This window comes from Mesocricetus auratus, unplaced genomic scaffold, assembly GCF_017639785.1.
Source record: "Mesocricetus auratus isolate SY011 unplaced genomic scaffold, BCM_Maur_2.0 Super-Scaffold_100014, whole genome shotgun sequence".
NCBI classification, from domain to species: Eukaryota; Metazoa; Chordata; class Mammalia; order Rodentia; family Cricetidae; genus Mesocricetus; species Mesocricetus auratus.
Genome location: NW_024429197.1, coordinates 24,546,209 through 24,561,478, shown reverse-complemented (window position 1 = coordinate 24,561,478; position 15,270 = coordinate 24,546,209). Strand labels below are relative to the sequence as shown.

Below are 15,270 nucleotides of genomic sequence, written 5' to 3'. Positions count from 1 at the left end.
CCTCTGAGCCATCTCTCCAGCCCCCATTTATTTATTTTTTAATAATTTACTTATTTGTATTTTATGTGCATTGGTGTTTTGCCTGCATGCATGTCTGTGTGAGGGTGTCAGATCCCCTGGTAGCAGGAGTTATAGACAGTTATGAGCTGCCATGTGGGTGCTCAGAATTGAACCCAGGTCTTCTGGAAGATCAGTGACTTAACTATGGAGCCATCTCTCCAGGCGGTGCATTCCTTTAATCCCAGCACTCCAGAGGCAGAGGCAGACACACCTCTGTGAGTTCAAGGCCAACCTGATACACAGAGTGAGTTCCAACCAATCAACCAAACAAAAACCCCAATGAGAAAATGAACAACAGGGAGAGCAGGAGAACCCAAACTAAATCAAAACTGAAACACAAGAGTGAGTTAGCTGGGCTGGGTGGCACTGGTCTCTTATTCCGGTCACTGGCAATGAGAGGAAGGAAGCCAAATACATCCTTGTAATCAGAGATCTGCCTGCCTCTGCCTCCCGAGTGCTGGGATTAAAGGCGTTTGCCACCACAGGCTGGCTGGAGATGTTTAATTGGACACAAGGAGATGTTAAGGTATGGCTGGAATAGTAGGGGTTGAGGGAACAGAACCAAAGCAAAAGGCAGGAGCATATCAGGCGTGTGTGTGTGTGTGTGTGTGTGTGTGTGTGTGTGTGTGTGTGTGTGTGTGTATTTGTGAGATTACTTAGAGCAGTGGTTCTCAACCTGTGGGTCATGGCCCCTTTGGGGTCAAACAGCCCTTTTACAGGGGTTGCCTAAGACCATCGGAAAGCACAGATGTTTACATTATGATTCATAACCATAACAAAACTACAGTTATGAAGTAGCAATGAAAATAACTTTATGGCTGTAGGGGGGGAATGCACAAGGGACTGTAGGGTGGCAGGGTTAGCAAGGTTGAGAACCACTGTCTTAAAGGGTCAAGGGCCTCCATTAAGGCCACAGGATTCCCTGGAGCTCTTCCAGAGTCTTGATGACAGTTTCCTTGGGACCTGCTTTTGTAGGAGCACCCCCCAACCCTACTACACTGCTTCTGTGGATCCCCATTCCACACACTACACAGTCCAGGCATCACAACTCTTTATTAGATCCTTCCCAGCAACAGCTTCCCCTCTTCCCCACTGTGCTTTCTAAGTCCCAGGTTCCCACCCAGAACCAAGAGGCACTAACTGTCTTCAATGCCTTCCTCCTGGCAGTCAGGCTTCCATGAGGCACAGTCTTGGCCTTCCTGTTTGCCACAGGGGCTCTGTCACTCCTTGGATTCCGAACGAAGCTTCTCAAAGTGGGTGACATATTCCACCTGATTCAAATCTCCAGGGCCCATGAAAAAGCTGAAGCAGCTGTTGGTGGCGCCTTCACAGAGGTGTAATGCTGCAGGCAGCAAAGTCACCATGAGCACAATTGCTGGCTCTGCATGGGCTCCGGGTCCCCTCACCCCCTGCTCACCTTTGGTAACATTGACTTTGTTGGCTGCCAAGATGTCAGCCTGAATGCTATCCATTTTTGCATACAAGATCTCCGCATTGCTCTGAGGAGAGAAGCAGGGAGAGCCTGCCTCACACGAGAGCACTGTGCTCCTGGAGTGGGTCTTGAGAGGAAGGTTAACTGCACACAGAGCAGCTGAGGCAGAGAGGTCCTGCTCCCAGTTTAGGAATTAGGGCAGGTGGTAGGGGACGAGAAGACAGTGTGTGTGTGTGTGTGTGTGTGTGTGTGTGTGTGTGTGTGTGTATGTGTGTGTGTAAGCGAGTGTATGTGAGTGAGTGTGTGCGTGCGTGCGTGTGTGTGTGTGTGTGTGTGTGAGAGAGTATGTGTGAGTGTGTGTGTGTGTGTGTGTGTGTGGCCAAGTCAGGAAACTAGATTCCCTCTGTGCACAAGGGTCACCTTTCTGTCCTGGGCCGTTGCTGGGGCTGGTGGGAACGGACATACTTACAAGGAAGAGCTGGTAGAGTTCCTCCCCCATGGACTTGTGGACATGTTCCTCCACCAATGGGAACATTTGCACAAAGAACTGCAGCAGAAGTGAACGGGGCAGCAAGACGGTGTGGGTATCTGCTGACTCGACTGCCCATGCCCTGCAGTCTGCCCACGCCCACCCCAGCCCGAGCACCTCTAGTGTGAGGCTGGCCAGTCTCTGGCTGTTGCTGTGGTCGGTGTTGCCCATGGCTATCATCAGGCTGTGGATCACGCGCATGTGCAGCAGCTCCTCGGCCACTTTGAAGTCATCTCGTGCCAGGATCCTTTGAGGAAGGATAAGAAGACAGGGAAAACTGTGGAGACGTGGGAGGGGAAAGGAGTCCCTCACCCCAAGTCTGAAGCCTCCCTCTTTCCAGCTGAGAAAGTAGAATTCCAGCAGAGCTGGGCTTTGTGGCACATGCCTTTTATCCCAGCACTAAGGAGGCAGAGGCAGGTGGATTTCTGTGAGTCCAGGCCAGCCTGTCTATGTAGAGAGTTCCAGGACAGCCTCACCTACTCCCTGCCATAGGGAGACATTACTGAAAAACAACAAAAAAACAGGAAACAAGACAATGAGCTGCAATTCTTCCTTGAGAAGCCCATAACCATACTATTCTGTCTTTTGTTTTGTTTTTCAAGACAGGGTTTCTCTGTAGCTTTGGAGCCTCTCCTGGAACTAGCTCTGTGGACCAGGCTGGTCTTGAACTCACATAGATCTGCCTGTCTCTGCTTTCTCAGTGCTGGGATTAAAGGCCACTACTGCCAGGGTTGTCTGCCTTCCTTCCTTCCTTTCTTTTCTTTCTTTCGAGAATGGATCTTACTCTAAATCCCAGAACTCACTATGTGGACAAGGCTGGTTGAAATCACAGAAATCTGCTGGCCTCTGCCTTGTCTAGCCATATATATATATTGTTATGAGCTGGACACAGTGGCACATGCTTTTAACCCCAGGGTTCAGGATGTGGAAAAGTGCATGGGCCTGCAGACATCTGCTGGCCTACCCAATGGTCTTGGCAGCTGCAGCCTGCTGTAGGAATACTGGTAGCTGGGTGGTGATCTCGAGAATCGATGATTCTGAAGAAAAGAGGGACCATTAGCCAGGAAGCCCTTTCCCTCCTCCAGGGGCAGTCCCATATCAGGAGTCCTACCAGTGAAGATCTTGGCCTGTAGTTTGGAAGTTTCCTTGACTGATGGGATAAGCAGCTCCACAAGGCCCTTGAGTAGAGGCAAGCGCACGTCATAGTGGATCAGGTCCTTTATCAGCTCGATGGCTGGGGAGGACAGAGATGCTGGAGAGGCCTCTGGTCCTTCAGAGATCATCACTACCTTCTATTCTGCCCTCTCCACCACCACCTCTCGCTTGCTTTCTGCTGCTCAGAACCTGGTAAGGCCTCATATGGAGAGGTTACACTTCCTGCCTGTCTGGAGCTTGTGACTAGACACCAGCAAGAGTAGGAGTCAGAGGGAAGAAGGGGATGGTGAGCCCGCCAAGGAAAGGTTGTCAGGTCAGAGCTGGAGGTTTATGGCCCATAGAAATGAGTTGCCATCAGCTTGGAGGAATTCGGGTTCGATGGAGGAGGAAGGGGCCAGGGTATGACAGATTTAATTTATCTTTTAAGAATCAAAACCCAGGGCTCCTACATTCTAGGCAAGCACTCCACCCATTAGCTACATCCTCAGGCCTGGGCTGGGTCTTTTGTTTTTTGAGACTCCCCATTATTGTCCTGAGGTTGATCCCCAGAAACCAGGTAAAAAGAGTAGAGAAGTGATCCACCAGGTTGTCCTGACCGTCACAAGTGCACCATGACATGCAAATGCCCCCCAACATGCTTGTAATCCTAGTACTTGGGAAGCGAAGGCAGGAGAATCAGGAGTTCCAGGTCGTTAAAGAAAAAAATAGCCAGGAATGGTGGCTAGAAGACCCGCTTCCTTCACAGACATTTTCTGTAGGGAGATGCCTAAGTTCCTGCACTGCAGAGGCTGAGGCAGGAGGATTGTGAGTTTGATGATAGTTTAGGCTTTAGGTAGATCAAGACCCTGTATCTACGTATGTATGTATGTATGTATATACGTACGTACATACGTACACACCTATGCAGCTCAGTGTAGTAGCACAGGCTTGCTCTCTAAGCACTTGGGAGGTTGAGGTAGGGGCATTATGCATTTGAGGATAACCTGTACTACATAGCAAATTCCAGCCTAATATAGGCTACCCATTGAAACTCTGTCTTCCCCAGCACCTGGGACCTTGGATATTCCAAATGTGGGTGAAAGTAAAACATCACACTTACAGGTGTGTGTTTGTATGTGCGTGCATGTGAATGTGCTGGAATGTATGTGTGAGTAGTTTTAGAGTTGTTTTATTTTGTTTTGAGACAGGGATTCAGTACATAGCCTTGGCTAGCCTAGAACTCATTGTGTAGATCAGTCTGGCTTTGAACTCACAGAGATCCGCCTTCCTCTACCTCCCGAGTGTTGCCACCATTAGAATTGATTATTGGAGAAACTGCACTCTGTGGATGGGAATGGATGGAAAGACTGCCCTCTGCAAATGGGCTGACATCATGAAGGAATCTGTATTAACCAGCCAGTGGCTATGAACGGGATTCCTCTGACATGCCATCCTTGTTGTCCAGGAAAGATCTTGTCATGGGAAGAGGAGGTTGGGGCTTGACACTTGCCCACACAGACATCGTCACAGGTAATTCTTGCTTTGGGGACTCTGTGTAACCAGAAAACCCTTGCTTCCTGCCTCCTCCCCTCAAGCTCCCAGAGCCTGCAGTCACTTCCGGTCCCTCTATAACTGGAAGCCTTGATGCCTTTGCTTAACTCTCCATAAAGCTCAGCTAACCAGCACCTCCCTTGATCCTCCTCTGTAGAATCTGTGTTTAGGGAAGTAAGAAGTTTTTCTGCTAATCTGTGTATAAATATGAATACATCTATAAATATAATCATCTTATAGACCAAGATGAAGAAGCCCTTACAATGAACAGAGTAAATCTAAACCTTTTGTACACATGCAGCCACTTCCAAGGTGCCCACATATTCTGGAGTCTGAAGCAGCAGAATTCTCTGCTCCTAGAGTCTTGGGAAATCAGGACTCTAGTTTACTATGCACTTCTAGACAAGACTGCCACCCTCTGGCTGGACTGAGGAAGTGCGAGTCAACGTAAACTTTTTCCAGCAGACTGTGCTCTCTGATTGTTGTGGACTCTGTTACTCTTTTAACTGCACCCTATTCAAACACTAATGCAGAAGCACTAAAAAACAGATTGATTCACTGCATTTTTCACTGCATCATAATCAAAGACCAATATTAAAACACCAAACACTGATAGACTGACTGATTATTAGACACAGACTCTTCAGTGTTTCAGTTATGTAGATCACACCGGCCTTGAACTTGTGGCAATCCTCCTGTTATAGCTGCCTTCATGTGGCATTACAAAACTATTTTGAAAATTATTTTTGAGTGTTGGGGAGAGCTTATGAGCTGGTTCAGTGGACAAAGGCACTTGAAGCCAAAACTGACTAAGATCCCAAGGACCACACGGCAGGAGGATAAAGGTACTTCTAGCTGTCCTCTGACCTGCACGCCCCTGTGGCGTGCACCTGCTCCACCACAAATAATCAACAAACACATGAATGAGCTAAAGGGCTGGAGAGGGTCAGCAGGGGAAGGTGCTGGGAAAGCGAGCTTGAGAAGAGGAGTTCATGTCCTCAGCACCCAGGTGAGTGCTGGGTTGCCATGGTGACTGTACTGTACTGTCAGCACTAGGGAGCTAGAGATGGGGGTACCAGGACAAGCTGTCAGCTCAGCTCACTCTGGTGAGTTTCAGGTTCAGGGAGAGACCTCAATCTGTAAGGAGAGTGGCTGGGTGGTGGTGGTGCATGCGTTTAATCCCCGCACTTGTGAGGTAGAGATAGGGAGATCTCTGTGAGTCAGAAGCCAGCCTGGTCTACAGAGAGAGTTCCAGGACAGTCAAGGATGTTATAGAGAGACTGTCTCATAAAACTAAGGGAAAAAAGAGTGCCGCACCATGTAGTCATCTGAATTCTCCATCCTCCTGCCTCAGTGCTGGAATTACACATAAACATCTCCATACCCTGTCTCAGCGGTTTTCATTAGTTCCTATGGCAGATTTCAAAGGTTCCAACCGAGTTTTAAAAATTCCTTAAGTGTTATTATTTGAGAGAGTATGACGTGTGTGTGCGTGTGGAGGTACATGTGCCACAGCATGCGTGCTGCACTAAGAACACATGGTGGTCAGTTCTCTCCTCCATCTTTTTATTTTTATTTATGTGTATGAGTGCCCTTTCTGCATATTCCAGAAGAGGGCATCAGATCCCACTAGAGATGATTGTGAGACACCTTGTGGTTGCTGGAAATTGAAATCAGGTCCTCTGGAAGAGCAGTCAGTGCTCTTAACCACTGAGCAATCTTTCCAGCCCTCCCTCTACCATCTTTGTGTGCCTTTGGGGAACTGACCTCAGGTCATCAGGGCTGGCAGGAAAGGCTGAGCCATCCTGATAGCCCCACCAACATGTGGTATGTTTGTTTTTTCCAGGACAGAACCTACTTCCCGTGAGTGGGAGCTGGCCTCGTTTCTTACTGCGAGGGTCAGGCAGAAGAAGCATACGGGTAGAGAGTGCTTAGGGAGTCTTTCCTGTTCTGTTGAATTAGTTATCTTTCTATTTAGTTATCTTTGTTTATTATTTTATCTTCAATATTTTACATTTTTACCTATTTTTAATTGTTTTTATCTTTATCTAGTTTGCAGATGTGTTTGTGTGTGCAAAATGTACTTGCACTCCACAGTGCACCTATGGAGGTCAGAGGACAAATTCAGTCATCAGACTTGAAGGCAAGCGTGTACACTTGCTGAGCCATTCTGCAGGCCCTGGGAGGACCTGGAAGGACCTTGGATTTCTCTCTCTTTTCTCTTTTTATTAGTTTCTCTTTCTTCCCTCTCTCTCTCTCCTCTCTCTCTCTTCTCTCTCTCTCTCTCTCTCTCTCTCTCTCTCTCTCTCTCTCTCTCTCTCTCTCTCTCTCTCTCTCTCTCTCTCTCTCTCTCTCTCTCTCTCTCTCTCTCTCTGTCTCTCTGTCTCTCTGTCTCTCTGTCTCTGTCTCTGTCTCTCTCTCTCTCTCTCTCTCTCTCTCTCTCTCTCTCTCTCTCTCTCTCTCTCTCTCTCTCTCTCTCTCTCTCTCTCTCTCTCTCTCTCTCTCTCTCCAGGGTCTCACTGTATAGCTCTGGCTGCCTTCAAACTCAATTTCTAGACCAGGCTGGCCTTGAACTCACAGAGCTCCAACAATTGCTTCTGCTTCCCAGTTTGGATTATTGCCATGTGCCACCACAGCAGGCTGGATCTCTGAGAGACACCGTTGCCGTGGTGTGAGGACAAACAGCAGCTATGAGCAAAGGTCTCTTACTAACCAGATGTGGTGGCACATGCTTGTAATCCAGCATTCTGGAAGCTGAGGCCGTGGGATCAAGGACTTGAAGTCAGCCTGAGTTCAAGTCCTAACATGGGCTACATTATGAGAGATTTACTATCTCTACTACTACATTTTTTAGGGATGATTTTTAATGTAGAAATGGATACCTAATTTTTTTATTTTTTATTTTTTTGGTTTTTTGAGACAGGGTTTCTCTGTATTGTTTTGGAGGCTGTCCTGGAACTCGCTTTGTAGACCAGGATGGCCTCGAACTCACAGAGATCCGCCTGCCTCTGCCTCTCAAGTGCTGGGATTAAAGGCGTGCGCCACCAATGCCCTGCTAGATACCTAATTTAGACAGACAGAATTAACAGCTTTTGAAGTTCTATGCAAAAGTTCAAATATCCTTTGTCTCTGCTATGTTTGGTGGCAAGGGACAAGACATACACTATTAATCCCAGTAGTCACACTAGTTAGCCATAGAGGCCAGGCAGTGGTGGCATATACCTTTAATCCCAGCATTTGGGAGACAGAGGCAGACTGATCTGTTAGTTCAAGGTTACCCTGGGGGGCTGCACATAATCGATCCAGTCTAAAAGAGAAACAGAGCTCACACAAAGGTGACCTCAGCACTGGGAAGGTGGAGACAGGAGCTCATAGTCAGTCTGAGGCAACAGTCTGAGCAGGATTCAGTCTGAGGAGGCAGTCTGAGGCCATGATTTTCCCCTGGCTGAATATTGGTAGAAGTAAGAACTCTCTAGTGGTTGGCTGCTTTGCTTCTCTGATTTTTCAGTTCCCCCATCCCCAATATCTGACTCTGGGTTTTTATTAAGAGCTATTGGAACTCATGCTATATCTGGCACCTTACCTTTGGGGTAGGAGTTCTCAAAAAAAGCTGCTTGCCTGTGGCTTTGCAGCCACGGGCACAGGCTGAAGCTGCACTCAGGACTCTGACCAGACAGCTAGGTTCTTGTCTCTTTTTTTCCCTAAGCCTCTAATCGAGTGTTGCAGCATCTCTGCAACAAACCCCATAGGCACCTGGGCTCCAATGGAGCCAGCTGGAGTTACTCGCCCCAGACTGTCTGGCTCTGCCTTCAACTGGAGTTACCCGCCCCAGACTGGCTGGCTCTGCCTTCAACTGGAGTTACCCGCCCCAGACTGGCTGGCTCTGCCTTCAGCTGGAGTTACCCGCCCCAGACTGGCTGGCTCTGCCTTCAACTGGAGTTACCCGCCCCAGACTGCCTGGCTCTGCCTTCAGCTGGAGTTACCCGCCCCAGACTGGCTGGCTCTGCCTTCAGGCAGCTCCCACCACACATGCTTCTTCCACACAACCCTGTGTGCAGTTTTTCAGACAGCCGGATCCCTTTCCCCCATGGGTTGGGGGCTTTCCCTAGAACCCCTCTCTAAGCTCACAGCTACACAGCTACACACTAGCAGCTGCAGCTGTCCTTAGCCAGACTGGTCACTGCGTGTTCTCCAACAGACATGCTACTCTGGTTTATGCTCCTCTGTCTTTGTCAGCAGATTTGGTGAGACAATTGGGAATTCTTTTTTTTTTTTTTTTTTTTTTTTTTTTTTTTTCGAGACAGGGTTTCTCTATGGCTTTGGAGGCTGTCCTGGAACTAGCTCTTGTAGACCAGGCTGGCCTGGAACTCACAGAGATCCGCCTGCCTCTGCCTCCCGAGTGCTGGGATTAAAGGCGTGCGCCACCAACGCCCGGCGACAATTGGGAATTCTTGAAGTGGGGAATTAGTTAAAAAGGTTTTTTCCCCAAATTACAATGAAATGAGTTAGGTCTCTATATGATAATATGCTGGACAGTTTGAAAATGGAACAGTTAGATGAGAGGATAACTAATTGAGATGGGACTTATGTAATGTCAGTTATAAACATTATCAGAGCCGGGCGGTGGTGGTACACGAATCCCAGCACTCGGGAGGCAGAGGCAGGTGGATCTCTGTGAGTTCGAGGCCAGCCTGGTCTACAAGAGCTAGTTCCAGGACAGTCTCCAAAGCCACAGAGAAACCCTGTCTCGAAAAACCAAAAAAAAAAAATTATCAGTTTTATCATTTTTGTTTTATCACTAAAAAAGTTGGTTAATCTGAGTGCCAAGATACAAGTTGTAGAAAAACTTGAAGCCTACTGTGGCCTCTCTTTCCACAGGAAAGTGTGTGTGTGAAGAACCTGGGAAGTTGTGAGTATATTCAAGGCTCTGTGTTCAATCTTCAGCATAACAGGAAAAATATGCATATGATCATTTGTTTATTCCCTTTCTCTCCAACTAGTACAAAGCCTCCAAGGGGACAGGGACTGTGTCAGTTTTGTTTATCACTAAATATTCAGTATTTGATGCTAATTCTGCTGCATATTAGGCATTAGGTAAATATTGATTATTGGCTTGCTCTGTTTTGCTTTATTTTGTTTTTAAAATAAGATCTCACTATATTGCTCAAGCTAGCCAGAAGTCTTGAACAAAGGGATCCTCCTTCCCTAGTCTCAGAAGTTACTGGGATTAGAGGCATGTCACTGCACCTGGCTAAAAGTTTGTTTAATAAATGAAACTGTTGGGGTTGGAGAGATGACACAGTGGTTAAGAGCATTGTCTGTATATCCAAAGGACCCAGGTTCAATTCCCAGAACCCACATGGCATAAGGTAATGAAGAAATTGATCAATTATTGATTGGAAATGTGATGAAGGCCCCAGAATTTCATAAAAAATATCATGTCAATAGCAAAGGTTTAAAAACAAAAAGACTTTTCCATCACATAGCAACAAGTCAAGGAAATTATAAGGAAATGTCCTACTTGTTCTTTATACAACCAAACTCCTCTACCTGTAGGAAGTTACCCAAAGGGTACTAAAAGGGATAAAAATCTAACAGATGGATGTGTTTTATTTTGTAGAATTTGGAAAATTAAAATATGTACACCACACTCCATACTATTGATACCTATTCAGGTTTTCAGTGGACAACTGCTTTGAGTTCAGAAAAGGCTGATTCTGTAATCACACATTTGTTAGAAGTTATGGCCATCATGGGTATACCTGCACAAATAAAGACAGACAATGCTCCAGGATATGTCTCTGAGAAAATGAAACATGTTTTTGCTTATTATAATATAAAGCATATTATATATATATATATGTATAGGCTTTTTGAGACAGGGTTTCTCTGTATTGTTTTAGAGGCTGTCCTGGAACTTACATAAAGCATATTATAGGAATACCACACAATCCTATAGGTAGGCCGTTATAGAAAGACCAAATCGAACTGGAAAGGATATGCTAAATAAACAGAAAGTGATGATAAAGACCCCAGAAATAGATTACATAATGCCTTATTAACTTTGAATTTTCTAAACGCTAACAAGAAAGGAACAACACCCATGGAGAGACATTGGATATCAGAAAAAATATGGAATTAAATCAATCTGTATTCTTTAAAGATGTGTTGACCTCAGAATGGAAACCAAGGCTTGTGTTACGATGGGGAAGAGGGTTTGCTTTTGTTTCCACAGGAGAAGAAAAGCTATGGATACCATCAAGAAAGATAAAGATACTATTTGAACAAGAGAAATGTCTTAATTAGAAGAGATGATAGTTCATCAAGCAGCATGGATGTTTAGTCTAACCTAACTTACAAAATTAACAAATGCTTTTCATTTGATCATATATAAGTTGCCAAAAAGGAACCTCCCCAAAGTTAGGGTTGGGGAAGGGTTTTGCTTTTGTCTTTTCAGAAGACTAAAGGCATCCAGCTAAGGAATCTGAAGACCACTGCATAAATGAGACATCTGAAGAAAAAGGACAAATCATCCAGAAGAAATGTTCCAAGAAACAGAGTATATCACATTTCCAACAAGATAAAATTTCATACATCTTTCCAAATGTTTGTTTATGCTGTTCTCTACAGACATATAATGCACATGGTCATGTTGTAGTCCCAGTCCAACTAAATATTAAAACTGGCTTTGGAGTATGGCTCTCTCCTTCTCTAAACCCAAGCGAGCTTACTAAAGTAAAATCCAGATCTGTCTCATGTCAGAAAAACCACCTGATATGGGACAGAAGAAAAACAAATACTTAAGGACTATTGTATTGCCACTAATCTCATAATCCCTTGGCTTTATTTTGCCTCTTTAACAGCTTTTTTACAGTATAAATATCATCTCAAAATTTATAAGATTTATATATATTAAATTTTTTCATGATATTAATGGTCACATAGAGTACTAATTCTAGAAAAAGGCTTCATCTACCTTCCTGTACATGATTTCTCCATCAGTTTTCTGCAGTGAACCATGACCACACCTAACAGCCACCTTTGAAGTCTCCAAAAGGATGATGGGGTCCTACAACAATGATTCCACCAGGACTATGATAACACCACTAAGCTGAAAAACATCGCCCAAATAACAGCTTTTGACTATAAACTTCTCGGGACAATTCCAAGGTGGCCTAGATGACCCAGCCTCACAGACTACTCCAGCCAGGACTTGAGACAAGCCCTGCATCTTCCCATTATGTAGAGACTGGATAACAAATGATACAGGTACCTCTCCCAGGACTTGATAATTAACCCAAAAATTTCTTTCCAGAATCTCTTAAAGCTGCCAATGGTCACATTTCCAAGAGGTGGGGTGGGTGGTTTTTGGTTGTTTTATGGATTATGGATGTTTGTCATTGTTTAGGGGGTGAAGATGGAGGTTTTTGTCCCTCCAGGTCCCACCACCAATTCAGTCCAAAGTAAGTACATAGAGACATGTTAATTATAAAACTGTTGACTGATGGCTAGGGCATCTTACTGGCTAGCTGTCTCTTAATTATTAACCAATTTCTATTAATCTAAGTATTTCCACATGGTCTTATCTTACTGGAGAAGGGAATGGACCTGTTATTCCTTCCTCTGGTACATGGTGTTTCTCTGTGGCCTCTCTTTGCCTTCCTGTCTCCTTCCTCTTGCAGCCCCACCTAGCTTCCTGCCTCTACTGGCCAGTCAGTATTTTATTCATCAACCAATAAGAGAAACATATACATATACATATACATATACATATACATAGACATCCCCCATCAAGGGGGATTGGTTACTAGTTGTTATTGATAATGGTCAAGGAAAAAGCTAAACAAAGGAGATTAGATTCAGGGTTCTTTTCTGTTTGTTTTTCGAGACAGGGCTTCTCTGTGTAGTCTGTTCTGGAACTCACTCTGTAGACTAGGCTGGCTTCAAACTCACATAGATCTGCCTGCCTCTGCTTCCCAAGTACTGGGATTAAAGGTGTGTGCCACCACTGCCCAGCTTAGAGTTCTTGTTTTGAAAGAAAAAAGGGAAATATAGACATGATAGAATAAAAGGGTAGATTATTGAATCTACTCTGAAAAGAAAAAGGGGGAAATATACATATAATATGATAAAAAGATAGGTTATTGAACCTACCTTATAAAGCAACTACTAGTTTTAAATATTTTACATGTGGTTGGATTTTTGTATATTGTATATAAATTTTGTATATTGATTCAAATTTAGGGTTAATTTTGTTAAAATTTACTGTACATTTGTTTCTAATCTTGCTCAAGTTACTGTACCTATATAGCTCACTTAACAATGTGATGCAAATTTCTAGTCATTGAAAGTTACTACCAATTGTTTAGGATAACAAGGAAATGTAGGTTAGTATTTAGTCACCTATTACAATTAAACTTGTAGTCATATTAGGTATCTTTTTTTTTGTTTTTGTTTTTTCGAGACAGGGTTTCTCTGTGGCTTTGGAGGTTGTCCCGGAACTTGCTCTTGTAGACCAGGCTGGCCTCGAACTCACAGAGATCTGCCTGCCTCTGCCTCCCCAGTGCTGGGATTCGTGTACCACCAACGTCCGGCAATATTAGGTGTCTTTAAGGTCAAAAGCGATATAGTCTATATAGGTAGGTTGTCTTCAAACACTTCAGAGATTTACAAAATATGGTATTTAAGGTGTTTTAATAACACAGGTTCTTTTATTTATGACAGTGAGACATGTCTGCTCCTGGCAGCACCAATCTACTTCAGAAAGATGATGGACATTGAGAAACTCCACATGGAGTTTACTTTCTTTGTGGCAAAAAACCAACCACTGGGCAAGAAAGTGCCCTTGTCTCAACTGCTGACAGAATGCTGTCCAAATTGTACAAGCAGGACACAAAAAGAGAATGACTGTATAACCTTGCCAAGACAAGATGGGACAGTCCTTCAAAGATCCTGCTTCATAGGAAAGTCTATCAAATATTCTAGGCCTTAAGCCAAAGATGGATGCCCCAGCTTTGCAGAGGAGCCTTTTCTGTCATTTGTCAAATTGTTTGGAGGTTGCTTGCTTGCACCTTCTGCTTATTCAGTTTATGTTATTTCCTTCTTGGGACTCTGAGGGAGTTGGGGACTAGATAGTTATAGTTACAGTTTTCCATGTTTGCCAGACTCAGAAAAGAAATTCACTAAAGAAATGTAAAGTATGGCTGAGAGACATAAAAAGATGTTGAGTTGGTAATGCAAGTTAGAATAGAAAGTGAATTAGGTACAACACTTTGTTTGGACTCACCAAGATAGGATAGATAATGGAGTGTTTTCTCTGAATTTGTCAAATGCAAAAATGGATAGACATTGTTGATATACTTATTGCCTGTATGTGCTGTATATAGTTATCATACTTATTGTATATAGTTTTTCTTATATTAGTTATAACCTTATTTAATTTTAGACAAAAAGGGGAAATGTGGTGATATTTTGTTTATGGTCTAACAAATAAAGCTTGCCTGAAGATCAGAGTGCAAAGCTAGCCACACTAGTCAACCATACAGGCCAGGCAGTGGTAGCACACACCTTTAATCCCAGCACTCGGGAGACAGAGGCAGACTGATCTCTATTAGTTCAAGGCCACCCTGGGCTATACAAAATTGATCCAGTCTAAAAGAGAAATAGAGGGCCGGAGAGATGGCTCAGTGGTTAAGAGCACTGATTGTTCTTCCAAAGGTCCTGAGTTCAATTCCCAGCAACCACATGATGGCTCACAACCGCCTTGAAAGAGCTCTGATACCCTCTGCTGGCCTGCAGGCAGAGAATTGTGTACATAATAAATAAATAAAATAAAAAAAGAGAAATAGAGCTCACACAAAGGTGATCCCAGGACTAGGGAGGTGGAGATAGGAGTCTGAGGCAGTCTGAGACAACAGTATGAGTAGTATTCAATCTGAGGATATAGTCTGAGGACAGGCTTGCCCCTTTTGCTGAACCTTGGTAGAGGTAAGAACTCTCTAGTGGTTGGCTACTTTGTTTCTCTGATCTTTCAGTCCCCCCCCAATATCTGACTCGAGGTTTTTTTTTTTTTTTTTTTTTTTTTTGGTTTTACAAGACAGGGTTTCTCTGTATTGTTTTGGAGGCTGTCGGACTAGCCCAGCCTCGAACTCACAGAGATCCGCCTGCCTCTGCCTCCCGAGTGCTTTTTTTTTTACAGTTCTGGGGAACATGGCACCACTGAGTCATAACTCCCTCCATTTAAGATTCCCAATTGAGCTCACTAATTTCCCTTAAAGGTTTTTAAGGTACTGGAGAGATCGCTCAGCTGTTAAGAGCACTGGCTGCTCTTCCAGAAGACCTGGGTTCAGCTCCCAGCACCCACAGCTCACAACTGTCTGTGACTCCAGTTCCAGGGGGATCCAGTGCCCTCTTTTGGTCTCCACAGGCACCAGACATACATGCAAGGCAAAACACCCATCTCAAAAAATAAAATAAAAATGAATTTGGTTTACATTTAGCTGGATGTGGTGATACATGGCTTTAATCCAAGCACTTGAAAAACAGACAGGCAGACTGTGTGAGT

At 44.5% G+C, this 15,270-nt stretch overlaps 1 protein-coding gene across 8 annotated transcripts in view; it reads right to left on the bottom strand.

Moving 5' to 3' along the window:
- Positions 1-1,094: 1,094 nt before the first annotated feature.
- Armh1 (armadillo like helical domain containing 1) overlaps positions 1,095-15,270 on the bottom strand; it is a 51,318-nt gene continuing 37,142 nt past the window's right edge. For 7 of the 8 annotated variants that reach the window (XM_040756852.1, XM_040756857.1, XM_040756855.1 and 4 more), the window contains 6 exons: positions 3,133-3,255; positions 2,986-3,058; positions 2,139-2,268; positions 1,962-2,039; positions 1,478-1,559; positions 1,095-1,402 (listed from right to left, as the gene is read on the bottom strand). In XM_040756852.1, the coding sequence (XP_040612786.1) occupies positions 1,281-1,402; positions 1,478-1,559; positions 1,962-2,039; positions 2,139-2,268; positions 2,986-3,058; positions 3,133-3,255 (608 nt within the window). In that variant the 3' untranslated portion in view covers positions 1,095-1,280. The remainder of the gene's footprint in view (positions 1,403-1,477; positions 1,560-1,961; positions 2,040-2,138; positions 2,269-2,985; positions 3,059-3,132; positions 3,256-15,270) is intronic. The other variant, XM_040756858.1, reaches the window with a different exon arrangement.